Raw genomic sequence first — 19,976 nt, forward strand, 5'->3', positions numbered from 1 at the left:
TATCTACTGTTATTTTAATCTGGTAAACATGGGGTAAGTTTTAGGGTACCCATAATGTCCCCCCAGTCTCTAATACTTTCAAAGTGACCTTATGGAGTAAGGCTTTTACATGTGTCAGTCAACATGAGGTCATGCTTGAGTAAGGGGGGACCTTGATCAGACATGTCCTGATAAAATGGAAATGTAGGTAGACAGACAGACATCCGCAGTGACGACAGACATGATGCAAAGCCTGAAGTGCATTACCACAAGCTGCAGGAAGACCACGAGGGAGAAGCAAGCCCAGCCGGCTTCCAGCGGTCAGAAGGGAGCAGGCTCGCAGCACTGGGCCTGACTAGCTGTCTCGGGTCTGGTTGAGGTGAGATCCACTTTCCTGACCAGTGTGATGGCTTCTCTTGGCAGCTGTAGGAAGTTCACAGACTCTACATGTCACCATTCCCTTCAGCTGCTTTTAAAGATTTTTCTTCCATTTAATTGCTTTAGATTTTTTTTTATGTGTCTTCAAGTTACTTTTCTAAAACAACTGTAAAAACTGCACTGTTATTGTATGTGTGCATGGGAAGGCAGTCCATGTACGGTCAGAGGACAACCTTGTAGAGTTGGATCTCTCTGTCCACACTGGTAGGTGTCCCCGGTTGCTGGCTGGCAGGACCAGCTGAGTCCTCACTGGACCTTCAAGTATCACTGTGACATGTCTGGTGACGTTCTGTGATTGGGGTCACTGGCCTTCCCTATATGGACTTATATTTTTCTCACCAGAGTTGGGAAAAAAAGTTCCCCCAGTATACAGCAAGTCTCCTCCTAGGTCAAGCCAGTAAAGGGGAACCATTCAGTAACACAAGGTTGTGAGGTGTTGTTGCATAATGCAGTGGCAAGCAGAAGGCACGAGAAGACAGCGAGGGTCCAGATCTTCAAAGAGCGAAATTACCTTCACAAGACGGCTCACCAGCGTCCTCTACAAGGAGCTGAGAGTTTTATAAGATCAAGCAAAGCAAGGTAAGTATGAGGAATGCACTCTGACGAATGTGGTAAAAATGCTTAAGATGCATATCGGTGAGTTTTAAAAACACTTTAAATCTTATTTGTTTTTATTTATTTATTTGTATGTATGTGTGTGTGTGTGTATGTGTGTGTGTGTGTGTGTGTATGGGTATATGTATGAATGCATTTGTTGTATGTATGCATGCCATATCACACTTGTGGAAGTCAGGGTAACTTGTAAGAAAATCAGTTGTCTACTATTATGTGGGACCTAAGGATTGAACTCAGGTCATCAGGCCCTCCAGCAAGCACCTTTGCTTGCTAATCCTTATCAGGCCTCTATCAGTAAGTAATTTTTAAAACAGATGATAAAATTGTATTTGCAATAGCAACCAAATCTTTTAAGTAATTTTTAAAATTTTCAGGAGATTACTATTGATATATACATATATTCCTGTTTCAGTATATATTAGTATATATCAAGTACATGTGCATTCACAAATACGTATTTACCTTACTGAAGGATATAAAACACAAACTGAATAAACAGATCATCTTGTTCATACTGGGATTTCTGATGGGTCTCAAACAAGGGGCAGCTTTTCCCACCTGAAAGCCCAACGTCACAAGCAGAGGCAGTAGACAGGTCAGAGTGACACTCATTATCAAGACTAAGCTGCACACTGCAATCCACTGTGGCCACCCAAGGGCTGCTTTGCCGGCTTAGCCACAGGCAAGGCCCATGACAAGATACCCAGTGGCCCTTCTCTGTTTTGTCAATGAAATAAATCCACTTCCTTGTCCCAGGAAAAGCACAGCTCATCCGAGAGAGGGGCTGGGTTTGTGGAAAATTCCACTTGCAGCTGGCTACCAGGACCCGACATTACCCACCATGAATGGCAGGCATTGCGGCCAGCTGCACACATCCACACTGTGTGATTCTATTTGGCACTACGGAGACAATTTCTCAGAAGCTGACAGGTAAATTCTAAATCATACCCCTATGGACATGTTCATTAAAAAAAAAAAATCAAGATGTTTTTGAAAACACTGACATAATCAAACCACTAATAGAACCGAGGTATTTAAAACACAAATGACACCAACACTATTAAAACACAAATGACACCAACACTATTAAAACACAAATGACACCAACACTATTAAAACACAAATGACACCAACACTATGAAAACACAAATGACACCAACACTATTAAAACACAAGTGACACCAACACTATTTTGACTCAAACACTCCCCAGATCCTCTTCATTATTCAAATCTGCTTCATTCATTTTTGGTTGGCTATGGTAACTGCAGTCGCTCTTTTCGTGGCTTCCGTGGAAGCTCAAGGAGGCACTCACAAGCCACCTTGTGCCTCTCATTAGAACACTCCGATGACTCAGCTTTAGCAAATGCTCACTCGTGCATGGGAGTCGCTACAGGTAGGGAAGTAAAGGTGGTTCGTCTGACTCACCTTTGCAGATAAAGGGCTTAGGGCCTGCCACTAGACAGCAGGGGCAGAGGACGAACAGGTTGTGTAGTCTGAGCTGTTAATACTGTAAACTCATAAACAGACACTACTCAGTTATCACAGGAACAACTGGTAATGATCTGGAATCAACACTGGCTCCTTACAGCTGACAACATAAGCTATGCAAATTAACTGTGGAGGGCAACCGGGTAGGAATTAGTGTGTGTTCAATGATTTGAAAGGGAGGCAGGCACACCTGGTGTAATGTCTGAAATGCCGGATGTCTTCAGAGTTAACACTGAAAGTCTGACATCCATAGAACAAACTCTGTATGCCGCCCGCCTGTGTGAGCTCTCTGGAGTTCCAGGCAGGGCTGACGTCGGCAGAAAACCTTCCAAGGCTCACACCTTTATGTGTAATTCAGGCCTTGAGCATCACGTAAATGATCTGTTGCCTTGGTGGAATTTACTTCTTGTGAGTTTTCTGATGTAAAAGGAAGTTTGATTTGTGTCGAAATGACTTCTTACACATGTTACATTCGTAGGGTTTCTCCCCTGTGTGTATTTTCTGATGTTCGGTCAGAGTCCAGAGCCGGCGGTAGCTTTTCCCACACTCGTTACATGCGTACGGCTTCTCTCCTGTGTGGATTCTCTTATGCACTGTGAACGCTGACTTGTGGCGGAAAGACTTCCCACACTCCTTGCATTTGTGTGGCTTCTCCCCAGTATGAGTTCGCTGATGCTCGGTGAAGGAGACCTTCTGACAGAAGGTCTTCCCGCACTCTTTACACTCGTAGGGCCTCTCGCCCGTGTGTGTCTTCTGGTGGTGCCTGAGAGCCGACTTCCGGCAGTAGGTCCGCCCGCACTCCTCACACTCGTAAGGCCTCTCCCATATGGTTCTCTTGTGTGCGAAGCGCCGTGAGCCCTTGTGGGCTGCTCGCTTGTGATCATGACACTCGTGCACACTCTCCTTTGCCTCCACTCTTTTCTGCTCCCCGCAGCTGGGCTTCACAGCGGACGGTCGGCTCCACTTACTAAGGCCGCCGCCGTGCTTCTCGCCTGTGTGAGTCCTCTGATGGATGGTGAGGGTGGACTTCAGGTAGAAAAGCTTCCCGCACTCGCTACATTCGAAGGTCTTCTTGCCTCTGTGAATCACCTGATGCGCGACCAGGGCAGACTTAGTGCACAGGTACTTTCCGCACAGGCGGCACTTGTAGGGCTTCTCGCCGGTGTGGCTCCTCAGGTGCACGTTGAGGGCCGACTGACAGAAGAAGGTTTTGTCACACTCCTTGCACTCGTAGGGCTTTTCCCCTGTGTGGATCCTCTGGTGTGCTGTCAGGGCGGACAGACAGAAGAAGGTTTTCCCACACTCCTTACACTCGTTGGGCTTCTCGCCCCGGTGAGTTCTTTGGTGCACGATGAGGTACGACTTCTTGCCAAAGGCATTCCCACACTCCTTGCATTTGTAAGGCTTCTCCCCGGTGTGGGATCTGAAATGCTCAGCCAGGGCTGACTTCCGGAAGAAGGTCTTGCCACACTCGTTACACTCGTAGGATTTCTCCCCGCCGTGGATCCTCTGATGCACGATGAGGGCGGATTTGTCGATGAAGGCTTTGCCACACTCCTTACACTTATAAGGCCTCTCCCCGGTGTGGATTCGTTGGTGCCGAGTGAGACTTGCCTTTATACGGAACGTTTTCCTGCAGTAATTACAGGCATAGGGTCTCTCTCCTGTGTGGATCCTCAGGTGGACAATGAGCGTGGACCTCTTCGAAAAGGTTTTCCTACACTCGGCACACTCATTCCGTTTTCGCTCAGACTGCTCCTCTGTCCCCGCAGCACTGGCTGACTTCTGCTCACCTTCATTATGTTCAGAGGGCTGACTTGCAGACTGCAGATTCTGTTGTTGAGTGAGAGCCTCACCTTGACTCTTGACATCCCTGACCTCGTGATGCCTGTACCGCTTTGCCTTCGTGTGGAGCGCTGGCTTCCCACGCCCATCCTGCTCACCAGCTACCTGTCCACTGGCTTTGCTTGGCTTTGCCACAGTTTCTTCTGAATTATTTTCTAAGCCATTTCCACCCGGATCATATTTATAGAGCATTTTTCCTGAAGAAACAGTATTCATGTCAAGAGCAACCGTCTTCTCACACAGAATGGCCTTTTCTGGCGTCATTTTGTTATTGACGACTGAAAACTGCTTCAAATGCTTGTCCTGTGTTATCTTGTCCTTAGTCTCTAAGGGATCATCTTCTAGAAGGGAGGAGAAGTGACATTAATATGGGAGTTCTGTGAACCTCGGACAATCTGTACAAAGGCCTTATGGGGGCCGAGGCTTCAGCGCCGGCTTTCCAGTGTTAAAGAGATTAAGTGTGAATGCCTCCTACTTTATGGAAACAAACCCACAAAGGATGACAGAGAGGAGGGACAAAAGCAAACTCATCGACCCCAGCTCACTAAACCGGGTCAGAGGAAGGAGAAACTGGCAAAGGACCCCAACAGAAACCCTGCAGCAGGGACAGTCCCCAACAGCTCTCCATAGCTGACAGGGTGCGAGGACAAGGACCTGGTGTGAACAAAGCGGACTACAGCGAGGCAGTGAGAATGTGAGGCAGGCTTCCGGAAGCTAGTGCTCAGAAGCGTCAGGAGGGAGGGGCCAACTGGACATCTCTTCAGGGACGCAGACTCTGGCATTTATGCAAATGCCATGGCATGGAAAGCTCGAGTGGGCGGTGAGGGGCGAGAGCCGGACGGCAGTAAGCAAGGCGCCTGGCTTCTGTGGACAGAGCGCATGAAGCCGAGTGTTTTTATGTGCTCAGTGTGGAATGAATAGGTTATTTGGGGAGAGCATTGCAGCATCTATGTAGACTGGTTTCCTCATCCATTACTTCTAGAGCTCCAGGTCCTAGGAGATTCCAGAAGATCATAGAGGGGCCTGCTATGGTCATGGAGCAGCCTGGGACTCGAGTCCTTTGGTTTTACCTGCCGGGTCATCACACTCACCTGCGTGGCTCTGTTGTGACGAGTCCTCCACCATCCAGGGCTCTTCTCCTCGCTCCAGTTTTAAGATCACATCTGGTTTGCTAACATGAAACCCTGTGAATGAGAAACAGTACGGAACTTGAACCAAGCTCTGTGGACGTGAAGGACTAAAGGACAGAGAAACTGAGTGATGGAGATGCCCTCTGCTAGCTCAACAGGGCTGGTACAAGTTGGTAAAGAGCAGCGCACACACACACACGCACACGCGCACACACACACACACACACACACACACAGGCGCGCGCGCACATGCATGTGTACAAAAACAGTCATCATCTTTCTCCCCTGTTACTCGAGGCGAGAGAATTCACTTCTAGCCACTGTGCTCTCTGACACAGAAGAAAGGCTACCTCGGGGTGCTGTGGGGGCTGCACTCACCCACCGCGATGAGGTTGCTGTAGTTCTCCAGCATCACATCCCTGTACAGGAGACGCTGCGCAGGGCCGAGACATTGCCATTCCTCACGGGTGAAGTCCACAGTCAAGTCCTTGAAGGAGACTGATCTCTGAAAGAACAAGTTTCCTCTGAGACTAGAACTGAGTGGGCCCTGCGCGGCCTGCGCGGCCAGCGTTCTGCTAGAGAGGCGCTTCAGGGAGAGGAAAGAATAAACTGCTCACTATGTGTGAATGAGTTAGACCGGGTCCCAGGACTTCTGGATTCCTGACTCGTGCACTCTGTCTCTTGCTCTCGAAGAGCACCCAGTAGGACAGGTGACACACACACAGGACTGCACCTCAGGTAGGAACATACAAGGTCCACCACAAATGGTCCTGTTTTGTGTCATCAGACTTCTGTGAGTTGATGATTTTAGTCCTTATGTAAGGTACATCTTGCCAAAGCATGTTCACCAAGAAATACACTTAGGCCAAACACACACACACACACACACACACACACACACACCTATGTGTTTACTTGGAAAACATAATGTAATTCTAGGTAAAGCAGTATGTTAATACCAATAATCATGTTAATGCCAGTAACGATTTGTTGATTACTCCTGCTTCTGGCCAAGATATGACTATAACCCCAGAGGCTGCCAGGGTGTTCCTCATCGTCCACTCTGGAGAGCACAGAGGTACCTGTAATCCTTAGAGTAGCAGGACAATGTGCATTCTGGAGGTGACACTGTTGTGGGTGGGTGGTGACAAGCCACTGCCTCTGGGCCCAATCCAGCCTCAGCGGCTCAATCTGGCCAGTGCCTGGTTCACTTTGCCCAGGACTTTTTCCATTCAACAAACTGCTGCATTTAGAGCTGACAGAGAGTGTGTGTTCAGGCAAAACTGAAAATAGCCAGCATGTGGTCCCCAGAAAAAGCAAGCACAGGAAACAGCTAAAAGGTCCAATCAAGAGGGAAGAAAATCAGGAAGCCCTTCTACAGGAAGTTTCAGAGGGTGAGAGATGAGAAGAGTCAGCACTCTGTGAGGACCAAGAGGGACTGGCTGCCGGTGGGCTGGAGGCCTTGGGAGCAGACTGTTCAGTGTGACCAGAGCCAGGGCATGCCAACATTGCACGCCAATGTTAGGAGGACAGATAAACACCCCACCCACTCACCAGCACAGGAAGCTAAGGCATCAACCTTCGAAGCTGTGCTCACCTGTTTGTGCAGAGGATGGGTAAAGGCAGGTGGCATTTGGTTTTGGAGTTCAAAAGGGAGACTAGTAATGGGAATTAGTACGTGAAGGCAAAACTCGGAAGTCTCTAGGCTGACACGCAGTGAGTTCTAGGCTGCACTGTGAGGGGAAAGGCACAGTGGTATCTATGGTGTAGCGTTATGTGAGAAAGGAGATGAAAGAAAACGCACAGGTAACAATATCTGTGTAAAACACACACAGAGAGGGCCCACCGGGAATGACTGAGCTTGTCACCTTCAGGAGAGGGCAGAGGGAGGGAGTGACAGCAAGGAAAAAGAAAGGGCAATGCTGAGGGCAGGGGCACTACCCACACACACCTGACGCAGAAAACTATGGTGAGGCTCCCCAAGGCCAAACCCAAGGAAGCAAGCTAACAGAGGAGGAGAGCCACAGATCAGACACAGACAGCACTACACCTGGTTGGACATGCGAGTCGGTAGAGTGTAGGTCACAAGACAGGCATCACAGGCCAGGGGTGTGCGCTAGAGGGTCGTGAGAGACAAAGGTCATCCCGGATTGCAAGAGGCCATGGACACATGACAACCAACTGTAACACTAGACCCCTGGGCTGAAGACAGTTTGGCACTGCACAACACTGTGGTCCATACAGTAACAGAACTGGACTGGCGATTTTCCCAGGTTCTGGTCACTGCACACAGCACTGACAGGCCAAGGGAAGGCAGGCCATGCGTGCATGAGAACTGTCTCTGACTTCTGTTCTTACATTTGTCTGAATCCACTTCCAAGTGCAGTCGTGATAAGAGAGCATCGGCAGCTCCGCAAAGCCCATGCGCTCCCTGTGCACATCCGCCCCCCCCCAAGCCCCACATTCTACCTCATGCAAAGCTATGGTCGGTCCCTGAGCCTTTCTTCCTCCTCTTGCCTCACATCTGCACACGGGCCTCACGGCACCCTTCCTTCCCGATCGCATACCTGTCTCCTGGAAGCAGGTCACTATCCACGTTAAATGTTCTACGAATCACTCCCTTCCAAATAAGCTTCCAGGTAATAAACAGTACTTTATAATTTGTATTATAACCCAGGCAGGACGATGCCTACAGAAGCTCTGCACATCTAGAAAGAACGACTGCAAAGAACGTTAGAGGGAAAAGGCCAGAGAGAGTCGGATGGGGAGTGTTGACTTGAGTCCTCTGCACACAGGACAGTGTCGGCTGCCCTGACAGCACAGCAGAAGGGACAGCATACTCCTTTTGGAAGACACTGAACAGTGCTCATGATGACTGGCAAAAAAACAAAAAAACAAACAAAAAAAAACCCATACTCCAGTGATTCAGTCAACTCTGTAAGCAACCCTATGCAGTCAGGGAAAACCAAAGCAAAGGAAAACCAAAAATAGAAGAAAATGAGGAGCCCCACTGTAAGGAGCAGAGGAGTAGAGAGGGCACAGAGGAGGGCCGATGGCCTCCACCGGAGGGAGCCCCATAGGTAAACGTGCAGAAACAGAGACAGCTGCAGAGCTCCATGAACACCCAGCCTGGAGGATAAAGACAAGGGACAGGAATGGATTCTACAACACAACAACTTCTGGCTGTGGTCTCAAACAACATGAAGAATTAGAAATGACTTCAACAACCCGGGAACAGGCTCAAGGTAAACTCAGGTGCACGATCAGGAAACAGAAGCACAGTGCTGTCCTCCTGCAGAGGGCTACCACAGTTGACGCTTGCTTCCTGGGGCACAGTGCATAGCTGGGCACAAATGTCTGGCTGTTAAGTCATCTGACAGTTAAGTCAGATGACTTCTGGCGGAGGGACACCAGGCCGAGGATATCCTACAGCAAATGGGACAGCCTTACAGAAAAGATGCGCCCCCAATCTAGTCTAAGTTTCTAATATCCTGGTCACATCGATGGCAAATCTGTTTATAATGATCTGAGCCTTGCCTGGGTGTCAGCCACAGGAAAGCCACTCCTCTACCAGCTTGAGCTCCAAGAGGGCAGAGGTGCTGGCTTTTGGCAAGCTCCAGTACGGTGTTTGGTACACAACACAGTGATTGACACACAGCTGTTAAATGAAAACTCTGGAGCGGCAGGAACGAAAGGCGAGCAGGAAAAGGCCAGGAAGTAACCAGCCTTGTTAAGTCAAACCAAGGATGCTGGACTTTTCTCCTGTACTAGTGTGGACCTGCTCAGGACGTTACAGACGGCATCGCTAGTAAGACAAGCAAGTGTGAATAGCACACTTGACAAAGATGTGGATAGACCATTGGGAAATCTATGACAATCCCAAAGACAGAAACTGAGGCAGGGGAAGTAGGCCTAGAAGGGAGGTATGAACTGATCCTCAGGAGACCTCTGCAAGGCTTGACAACTCCTGTGACGGGGAAACAAGGAACTGGAGGCCTGGACACACACCTCATTTTCTTTTTATCCCCCTGCCCCCTTTTGAGACAGTTTCACACTGTAGCCCAGGTTGGCCCCAACTTATGGCAATTCTCCTGCCTTAGCTCCCTGAGTACTAGAGCTGTGGGCCTCAGTCACCACACCTGGCTTTGGGCTTCATTTTCTTTCTAGCTTGCGGGAGGCTGAGCAACAATGAGGGGACCGCACACTGAACACTGAACACAGAGGTGAGGACATTATCTCTGTACTGCACTGGAGGACTCCAAGAGCCTTTTACACATCCCTTGCAGAGAAGTACAGCAAGAATCACACCCTGAGATTCTTACAGGTAGAAAGATGTCGGCGGTTCAAGTTACAACTCTAGATGACACAAGGGAAAGCACAGAGAAGAATGGATAAGCACACAATGTTGGTGGCAGAGGTGGGAACAGTGGGTCTAAGAGAGGAAATGATTAGAGAGTTAGAGAGAGCGGTATGAAAGCTAGACACGGTTAGAGGTAGGGTCTGGGGAGAGACGGTCACACTGTAAGGGCAACAAGGGGTTTGGCGAAGCAAAACCTTAGTAGAAATACTAAGTTTGAAAATAGGCGAATGATCATTAATTTTGGTCACAACATGGGTAGTGGACATGGAGCGAGTTGACATTAAAGAAGCAAGTGGAATAGTTGTACCGTAGGATGTAAAAATCAAATTGTGCCCTGTGATGCCTGGTTTAAAAGCAGAGCTGTATCCCTCAGGAGGCAGGAGAATTATCAGTGTGAGCCTGTCTCCACTTCACAGTAACACACACACACTCTTTCCAAAAAGGCACTCAAGATAAAAAGAAATAGCAACAGGGGCCACTTGAGGCATGTGCAACCCACTGATTGCAGGTTTTATCATTGCACGATGGAGAATGATCGGAGGGCTGTCTGCACCTCTGAAAATAGATTAGACATCTGTAACTACGAGGCTTTGCCAAGCTGTAAGTCACAGGGAATCTACAGTTGTTGTTAGTAAAAGTGATTTTGCATCATCTGCTCACAGATTCTCTAAGAACATGTTTATAAGTAAATGATGAAAAACCATGGTAACGGCCCACTTCCTACTACTTGGGTCTTTATCACACAACCTGAACATGCCCACAGGGGATGAATAATTTCTGTTTATTTACTTCTTCGTTTGTTTATTTTTTTTCAAGACAGGGTTCTCTGTGTAGCCCTGGCTGTCTTGAACTCTCTATGCAGATCAGGCTGGCCTCGAACTCAGAGACCTACCTGCTTCTGCCTCCCAAGTGCTGGGATTAAAGGCATGTGCCACCACATCTGGCAATACCTTCTGTTTAATGAGGCTCACTTTTCTGCTATTGATCTGCTTCCCTTATTTTCCCAGATGCTAACTTCTCATATTTTTCTGCTACTTCATCTGGACGTATACACTGCAAATCTATGAACGTCCACTGCCAAAGGTGTGAAGGGAATGCCTCAGTGACTTACCTGGGTATTGTCCATTTTCAGGCGTTCTCAAGAAAGGGCCAGGAACCACTGGTGACTGAAGGGCTAGGAGAGAAAAAAACGGAGAATGTGATCAGCAGACTGGCCAGCAGCTCTGACGGTGACTCACAGACACGCCATGGAAAAAAAGGGCCCTTCAGCCTGTGTCATACAGAAAACAACTGCTGAGGGACCCATGGGCAGTTCTGAATGTATCAATCAGAGCTTTTCTTCCTGTGTGAATGGAAACAAAGGTGTGAACTGAATTACCATCTTCCTTATGCCTCCCTAAAAAACAAACGACACTTCAGAGTTCATATTAGATCATATCAATAAGCTTTAGTATATATGAAGACTGAAACAGCAGGTCAGCAACTCTAAGATTCTTTCTATCTATCTATCTATCTATCTACCCACCATCTATTTTTTTTGTGTCAATTACCTACTTTCCTACTAATGCATTCAGCAGATGGAATCAGAAAACCCGACAGAGGGAGTGAAGTGTTTTAAGATGCTTATCATTCTGCTCCCCTCCCCCAACCTTAACTGCAGTTTCATGAGAGGGAGGCCTCTGCTTCAATGTAGCAGAGGACAAAGCCCTGGCCTTCCAATCAACACACCAGAATTCAATTCTTGGTTCTGTCACTAGCAAACTACCTAAATGGTCAAAAATAGTTGCCTTCCTCACTTGAGAAAAAGTTCAAATATCTCAAAAAACCCTCTTCTGTAGATATGCTTGGGTCATTCTTCTATATAAAGGAAACCAACAAACGCCAGGATGGTGATGGACGTGGTTTATGCAACTCTGGCGAAACAGAATGGAGACGCTAAGGAACGACATGCATTTGTTCGAAGAGATGCTGAGACCGTTCTTCTCAGCCACGACTGGCATCCCTTCGCTCCCAAATCAAAGACCCGCCAATGAATCGCCATCCTCACCAATCTGGACCCGCTCATTCCCTCAATCGCAACTCAACCCTTAAGTAGCCCAGAAGCTTTACCCGGCCAAGAGCATCTGCAGGGCTGCTGAGATCGGATGTTTGCACGCACATACCTTCCTTCCCAGGCTGCCCGCCCGGAGGCCTACAGCCCCGGGACACCCGATAGCTTCGCCCGGCCCCTGAACACGCGTGAGTCTCCGCGGGCTCCAGGAAGGCGCTGGGTTCCTCTGATCCTGCCCCGGAGTCGCCACCCAGTATTCCTCTGACTCGGGGGAAACCTCGCTTCTTTTGTAGCTCCCAGAAGGCCCCAGGCAACCGTGGCGCACAGAGGCCCCTCGAGCCTCGCCTGGAAGGGCCCCGCGAAACGGAAACGCATCCATAGAGGCTAGGAGACGGCGCATGCGCAGAGCCTCGGCGCGGCCATTCCCACGGTTCTCCAAACGGCGCCGTGGTCTTTCCAGGACTACATTTCCCAAAAGGCGGTGCGGCCCCCGCCCAGCCGATAGCCTCTGAGGCGCTAGGGTTTTAATCATAGTTAGTAAAAACCATGAGTACAAAAAGAAGTGTGAGAAATAAAAAGTTAGAGCTCTGTAAAGAAATTACAACAGTGTATTAAGAAAAAAATAATAACACAGTTCTCTCACAATAAAAAAGGAATGACGACTTTCCCAAAATTACAGAAGAAAACCCTGACTAACAAAGAATCAGACCATCTCTACATATCTTAAAAGAAAATAATCGTCATCCTGTTTATTACTGACTTCTGACAGGTGCATACTCTCCGGCCAATTTTACAGAAGGAGAAATCACAATAAGTAATTGCAAAATATTTTAACAGTATATTATTGTCAATTTCTATTTTATTTTATATGTATTGATATGTTACCTGCCTGCATGTATATCTATCCACCACTTGTGTGCTGTGCTTGGTGCCTCGTTGTCTGAGAAGGTCAGAAGATGGTATCATGTAGGTGCTGGGAATTGAACTCTGCTCCTCTAGAAGAGCAGTCAGTGCTCTAAATCACTGCGCCACCTCTCCAGTTCCTTAACAATATATTTTAACATGACCACTTATATGTAATGCAAGTAATGTAGAAACCAGCTCTTCATCCACAGGGACAAATTGAATATGTGTATATACTGAACAAGAGGAAAGCTATGTAATATTTTACTCACTGGAAGGCCAGAAGGTTTCTGACAAGGTTATCTGTTATGTTTAAATGGCAAAGGAACACTGAGATGCAGAGGCTGAGAGATGGCTCTCAGTGAGCCAGGCTTCCAGAGATTCAATGCGTGTATATTGTCTCCCACATCAAATGTGGCCGTGTTGTAACTTAAATAAAGGGGGCATCAGGAGAGACGTCACAGGTTTCAAAAAACAAACTTGATATCCGGGTAGTCAGGCTTGTTTGTGGTGTTCCTAGAGCTTGTGTATGACTTTAGTTAACTAGTGACCAGAGATCAAGAGGAAATCGAAAGAAGCAGAGAGACAATGTGGAGAGACAGCCAGACCTTTCCCAGAATCCCAGCCATGCCTCACCTTCCAAGGACCCTTGTCAACACTTTAGACTCAAGGAGTGAGCCACCCTGAACATTGCATGCAGTTCTTGGGTGGCTTCAGTTGCATATAGACTCACATGAAGCAGAGCCACAAAGTCCATACCAGTAAACACACAGCAGAGTCACAAAGTCCATACCAGTAAACACACAGCAGAGTCACAAAGTCCATACCAGTAGTCACATAGCATAGAGGAAATATCCAATTGCATCATTTTAAGCCACCGGGTTTTGGGGGTAGTTTGTTATGGAGCAATAAATACATGGTGAGCCTGCAAAATGTTTCAGTGGATAAAGACATTGCCAACAAACCAAATGACCTGACATGGCTCTCAGGGAACTCTCATGGTAGAGGGAGAGGACCCAGCTCTGCAAGCTCCAATGTGTGCCAGGCCATTCTCAGTGGTATGTACCCAAACCCATACCAAGTCAAAAGAAAACTGAAATGACTTTGGGGCAAGATGGATTTTAAAAGCAAATGTATAGGGGGAGGGAATACAGTTGGTTTCTATATATAATAAATGTAAAAATGGGCTCAATTATTAATAGTGCTTCTAGAAATAATTTAAATTTAGTACGTTATTTGTTTTTTTTTAAAGTCAAGTAAGGAACAAGAAAATTAATATAGAAGATTTAGAAATGAATTAGAAATTCATGTGGAATGGTTTGAATAGGTTTGGCCCCCATAGTCTCATGTGTTTGAATGCTTGGCCCATAGGGAATGGCACTATTAGGAGGTGTGGCCTTGTTGGAGGAAGTGTGGCCTTATTGGAGGAGGTGTGGCCATATTGGAGGAGGTGTGGCCTATTGGAGGAGGTGTGGCCTTGTTGGAGGAAGTGTGTCACTGTGGAGGTGGGCTGTGAGGTGTCCTATGCTCAAGCTACACTCAGTGTAACACAGTGCCCTTCTGCTGCCTTCAGATAAGATGTAGAGCTCTCAACTCCTCCTCCAGCACCATATCTGCCTGCATGACGCCATGCTTCTTGCCGTGATGATAATGGACTGAACCTCTGAAACTGTAAGCCAGCCCCAAGTAAATGTTTGCCTTTATAAGAGTTGCCTTGGTCATGGTGTCTCTTCACAGCAATGAAACCCTAAGACACCATATAAATGTATGTGGAGATATTTCTATATCTATATATAGATAGATACATATATAACCTATATATAGATATAGATAATAGATATAAATATAGATTGAAGTGATGGCCAATAACGCTAAGGATCCTAGAAAAGAAGTAAAACAATACTTTAAAATCACATACAGTTGGGGCTGGAGAGATGGCTCAGTGGTTAAGAGCACTGACTGCTCTTCCAAAGATCCTGAGTTCAAATCTCAGCTACCACGTGGTGGCTCACAACCATCTGTAATGAGATGACACCCTCTTCTGGTGCGTCTGAAGACAGCTACAGTGTACTTATATATAATAAATAAGTAAATCTTTTTAAAAAGTCACATATAGTCTTGACAGACAAGCTTGGTCATGGCATTGGAAAAACGTTCCTCGCCTGGCAGAATTGACTGTCACTCTTGCTGAGTTTCTAGAACACATGTTGCACCTGAATTGGAGCTCATGTGACCTTTATCCTAACAGCCCAAGAAACTCTTAAAAAAACAACTGAACTTATGTATAAAGATACACATCAACAACATTTTCAAAATGTTTTGTTTTGATTTTGAGGCAGGGTTTCTCAGGTTTCTCTATTTAGCCAGGGCTCACTTTGAATTTAGGATTGCCTGTCTCTGCCACCCAAGTGCTGGAAACTAATTTCAGTGATGGACAGGTGCCACAGCTTCACCTCCAGGTCCTGGGGGAGTAGTTCTGGGACACACCACATACTTTGAAGACTTCCTGGCAGACTCAAATCCCCCTTGTCAGTCAGTGTTTTATGAAAACCACACTCATGTCCCCTCCCTTCTCCCTCCTCTCTTTAGTCCGCATTCCCATATCCCGGAATTATCTTTCCAGCTCCCTGTTCATTTTCTTTCTGACATGACAGAGTGTCAGGGTGCATTCTGTCCTGTTTCTTCTTCGTATTTCACTTTCAGCCATCCGAGGACGTAAGTTAGGATTGCATAGAGGATCACAAGTTTCATGATCCTCACATTCATTCTCTTTGAATGAAGATTGTAGAGTTGATATCAAGGCCCTGACATTGCGTGCATATGACCACAACTCAACTAATTACCACAAAGGAGTTAGACAATTCATGGATTCTGGTGAGTTTTTAATCCAGTGGGAGGTTTCTCAAAAAAACAAAAAACAAAAACAAAAACAAAAACAAAAACAAAAACAAAAAAGCTTAGGCTCGGGCCAGCAAGATGACTCGTAAAGCAAAAGCCCTTGTGGCTCAAGCCTGAGGACCTGAGTTCTATTCTCGGTTCTTGCAATGGAAGAACAAAATTGCTTCTACAAAGGCATCCTCTGATGGCCACAGGCCTGCTGTGGCCAACATCTGCGCCACATACATTGTATACATTGTATACACTCTACCATATACATTGTATACACTCACAATGGGAAGCGAAACCTTTAGACTGGTGAAATGAAAGAGGAAAGAGAAGAAGACAAGAGAGGAAAAGGAGGCGAATAGAATGCTGGGATAGGAAGAGGAAAAGTGCAGGCACACAGGCAGATGCTGGGATCTGCAGTTTCCCATAGTGACCACTAAATGGCAGAAGACTCCCCGGCCAACTTCCTTGGAGGCTCCCCATTAGCATTACCTAGGCTACACAGCCAAGAAGGCCTGCTGATAGAAATCGCTGAAGGCTCCAGCTCTCTCTGATACTTCAGATAATGTATTCAGATGCCATTAATGTGGGTCAAGAAATTTGAAAGGACTCTTGTTTTTTCATAGCCTCATGAAACCGGCTCCTTTTTCTGATAACACTTTTCCACTGGGGGACTACCCAACCTTTACTCAAGAGTGCTGTATAGGCTCTCATGAGCTGTGCAGTGCACAGCACCAGAGGACCCGCCGATTTCCACTCTATGAGAGGGACCCACCAGACAGAGCTTTACCCAACCTGCAAGTCTGTCAAGGCCACCCACAGAATGACGGGCCACCTTATTACCCAAGGTGCAGGCCATAACCCAAACCAAGCATGGCATGAATCTGAACTTGAACCCCGAGTAGAATGGCATGGGTGCTGTAAAGGCTGCCTGTGATCCCAGCTCTGGGTCTCCAGGGCTCTGCTGGCTTTAGAGCTTCCTGATTCCTACAGTGTATCCTTTGAGTGATGCAGAGATACTTTCTGTTGCTGGCAAACAAAGAGCTCTATGAGTCAGTGTAGACTTGCTAAGAAGGGAGCTAGCTGTCTGAGAGAGGCTCTGCACTAGGATAAAGGCAAACCTTCGCTCATTATATACTCATTTATTCATCTGATCAATACTCAGGATGCCTGCTCTGTTACATTTATTTATTTGTTTATTATAGCATTTGGGTTTATTCTTTGGGGATTTCATAGATATATATGAAATATGTATGGATCCAGTTGGCAGTGCCAGTAAGTGCATGGTGTGGTGCCATCTACTAGAGCATGGGCAACCCACCAGGAGCCACACCCCTAAAAAAAATTACCCCCACACACACACCCAGTAGCCACTGACTGCCAATAGCTCCTGAGCTAGGAGTGAGGCCTCATGTGCCCCTCCCCAATCCATGCCAGCATGCTGATTGGTTTCTTCTGTGTAGGCAGCCATAGCTGCTTGAATCTAAGAGTTCAATGCATTTACTTACCATGTATGTGTGTGTGTGAGTGTGTGTGTGTGTGTGTGTGTGTGTGTGTGTGTGTGTGTGTGTACCATGATAAACATGTAGAGGTCAGAGAACAACGTCAGGGCAGTTTGTTCAAATTTTCCATTGTGTGGAAGTTGGGACTAGAGCTCAGGTTGCCTCAAAGTGTGCCCTTGCTTCCCACAGAGATGCCTAGATTCCAGTGTCCCTGAGGTGACCAGTCTGTGCCCCCTGCTTCCCACAAGCTGCCTAGATTCCAGTGTCCCTGAGGTGACTGGTCTGTGCCCCCTGCTTCCCACAGAGATGCCTAGATTCCAGTGTCCCTGAGGTGACTGGTCTGTTTCAGATGCTGACATCCCAGCTCCTCAGGTAATGGTGTCATGAGGCGAGTCTTTGAGGGTTCTTGTGGTTAGGCCATCGTGGATGGGCTAGTGACCAGGTGAAAGATGGCCTCTATTGTCCTCTTTCCCAGCTCAGTTGCCCTGTGGCATTCACAGACTAGCACTCATAGTCTATTTGTCTGGTTTTGTTTTCAATACTACTGGATCTATTTAATTCTGAGAAATTACATTAAATATAATAATTTGATTCTATGCCTGGAAGGAAAATATATAAACACTTCCCTCTTTCCTTCTCTTCCACCCTCTCCCTGTGTGTGCACAGTTTGCGTATGTATGTGTGTGTGCCAGCACATGATCTTGTGTGTGTCTCTGGGAATGTGCAGGGCACAGCATACATGCGGAGGTCAGAGGTCAGCCTCTGGTGCTGGTCTTCCCCTTGATTGAGGGTGGCCTTCCCCTTTGTTGCTGTGCATTCAGAGCTAGCTGTATGGCTCTCTTCCTTTTCAGCTGAGTGTTCTGAGCTAGCTGTACTTCTAGCATTTGAGTGGTAGAGTCAGGAGAATCAAGAAATTCAAGGCTAATCCTTACCTGCATGGTGAGTTTGAGGGTAGCCTGGGCTACATGAGACCCTGTCTTAAATCAAATACTACAAGATTAAATAAGAAAAGAGAAAAGAAAGAAAAGAAATGATATCATTTATTGCTGTGATAAAATACCACAGACAAGGCAATTTATAAAAGAAAGAGTACATTTGGAACATAAAGTTCCAAAGGGTTAGGGTCTGTCTTAGTCAGGGTTTCTATTCCTGCACAAACATCATGACCAAGATGTAAGTTGGAGAGGAAAGGGTTTATTCAGCTTCCACATTGCTGCTATCACAAAGGAAGTCAGGACTGGAACTCAAGCAGGTCAGGAAGCAGGAGCTGACGCAGAGGCCATAGAGAGATGTTCCTTACTGCCTTGCTTCCCCTGGCTTGTTCAGCCTGCTCTCTTATAGAACCCAAGGGATGGCACCACCCACAAGGGGCCCTCCCCCCTTGATCACTAATTGAGAAAATGCCCCACAGCTGGATCTCATGGAGGCACTTCCCCAACTGAAGCTCCCTTCTCTGTGATAGGAGAGCTCACTTCTTTCCCAGAAGGAAGAAGCTTGTGTCCAGTTGACACAACCAGCCAGTACAGAGTCCATGACCATCATGGGGAAGAGCGTGGCAGCAGGGAGGCATGGTGCTGGAACAGTAGCTGAGAACTCACATCTCGAGACAAAGAAGGCAGAAAACTAACTGGAAATGCTGCTAGGCTTTGATACCTCAAAGGCCACTCCCAGCAACACATCTCCTCCAATAAGGCCACACCCTCAAATCCTTCCCAAACAGTTCTACCAACTGGGGACCAAGTATTCAAATAGATAAGTCTATGGAAGAGGGTGGCATTCTCTACCACAGATGTCAAAGCCATTGGAGCCACAGTCATAGTGATGTGTTTCATTACCTGTGTGTTTATGGTACCGATGTTCTGAAAATAAATGTGAGCCTTGTGTTCTGCAATAGTTATACAGGCTTTGGGGCCAATGCTCCCTACAGTTCCTGCTCCACTTTCCTCAGTCCTCCCTCTCCACGGAGCCAACCCCTTCCTTCAGTCTTTAGAACACTTGATTCCGTTTTACAGAATGGGGTGCTGCCTGATGCACCGACCCCAAAAGTCAATCAAGAATTTGAAAGTTGTTTGTTTTATTATTATCGTTATTATTTTATGTTGCAGGATATTTGATCACATTGTGAACCCGGAGATTGTGAACTGTAAAAATCTGTTTCGAATAGTGGCTCAGCCTTTGATCCTAGAGCTTTCTGTTTATTGAAAACAAGCAGCTGTGCTGCGGCTCAGCCCTGGCGCACACCTTTAATGCAAGGGCTATATAAAGTTAACTCTAGGTGAAGAGGCAGAGCAAGCAACCAGCTGGCAGGGAGGGAGCACACGTCTGAGCTGGAGGACTTTTAAGACAGCATGGAGAAGGAGCTTCTTCCTCTGGGAAAGAAGTGAGCAGGTCAGCTGGGTGCTCGCTCTGCCTCTCTGAGTTCGCAGGCTTTCACATAGCAGCTGGCTCCTGGGTCTTTATTTGGTAAAACTGAACAGCTGGGATTTTGTGTTTTTAAAACAACAATTTTTACTATGGGGAACTCAAGGCCACACATGGCTAACCAGAGGCCAGGTTCATAGCTGAGGATCACTACACAAACGTGTCCCTTCTCTGAAATTCAAAATTGGGCAGGGCATCTTGTATTTTTATTTACTAAACTTGAGAAGTTTAGGTGAAAAGGCCCCAAAGGAGCAGGAAAGAGCAAACCGTTTACTCTTCTATTTAATAACTATGCTCATTTCTAAGCTCAGACTTTCAGATTAACGAAAATTCTCAAAGGCTTGTAAATTGGAGGAC

General features: G+C 46.9%; 2 protein-coding genes across 3 annotated transcripts in view; both read right to left on the reverse strand.

Annotated features, from left to right (window-relative positions):
• LOC116091395 (zinc finger protein 334-like) lies at positions 1 to 12,321 on the reverse strand. Of its 2 annotated transcripts, none has more exons than XM_031372762.1 (5): positions 12,020 to 12,321; positions 10,969 to 11,031; positions 5,876 to 6,002; positions 5,459 to 5,551; positions 1 to 4,705 (listed from the first exon to the last, which is right to left on the reverse strand). In XM_031372762.1, exons 2-5 carry the CDS (start codon positions 10,981 to 10,983, stop codon positions 2,922 to 2,924), a joined length of 2,019 nt encoding a protein of 672 aa, XP_031228622.1. In that variant the 5' UTR covers positions 10,984 to 11,031; positions 12,020 to 12,321; the 3' UTR covers positions 1 to 2,921. The 2 variants fall into 2 exon arrangements, with proteins under 2 accessions (XP_031228622.1, XP_031228621.1); XM_031372761.1 differs by having other exon boundaries at positions 1 to 4,708; positions 12,020 to 12,320.
• A 7,567-nt stretch (positions 12,322 to 19,888) lies between these two features.
• Ocstamp (osteoclast stimulatory transmembrane protein) overlaps positions 19,889 to 19,976 on the reverse strand; it is a 4,928-nt gene continuing 4,840 nt past the window's right edge. The window contains exon 3 of the mRNA XM_031373767.1: positions 19,889 to 19,976. This exon is cut by the window's right edge and continues 700 nt beyond it. The gene's annotated coding sequence lies outside the window, so the exon portion shown is untranslated.

This window comes from Mastomys coucha, unplaced genomic scaffold (genome assembly GCF_008632895.1).
Source record: "Mastomys coucha isolate ucsf_1 unplaced genomic scaffold, UCSF_Mcou_1 pScaffold15, whole genome shotgun sequence".
NCBI lineage: Eukaryota > Metazoa > Chordata > Mammalia > Rodentia > Muridae > Mastomys > Mastomys coucha.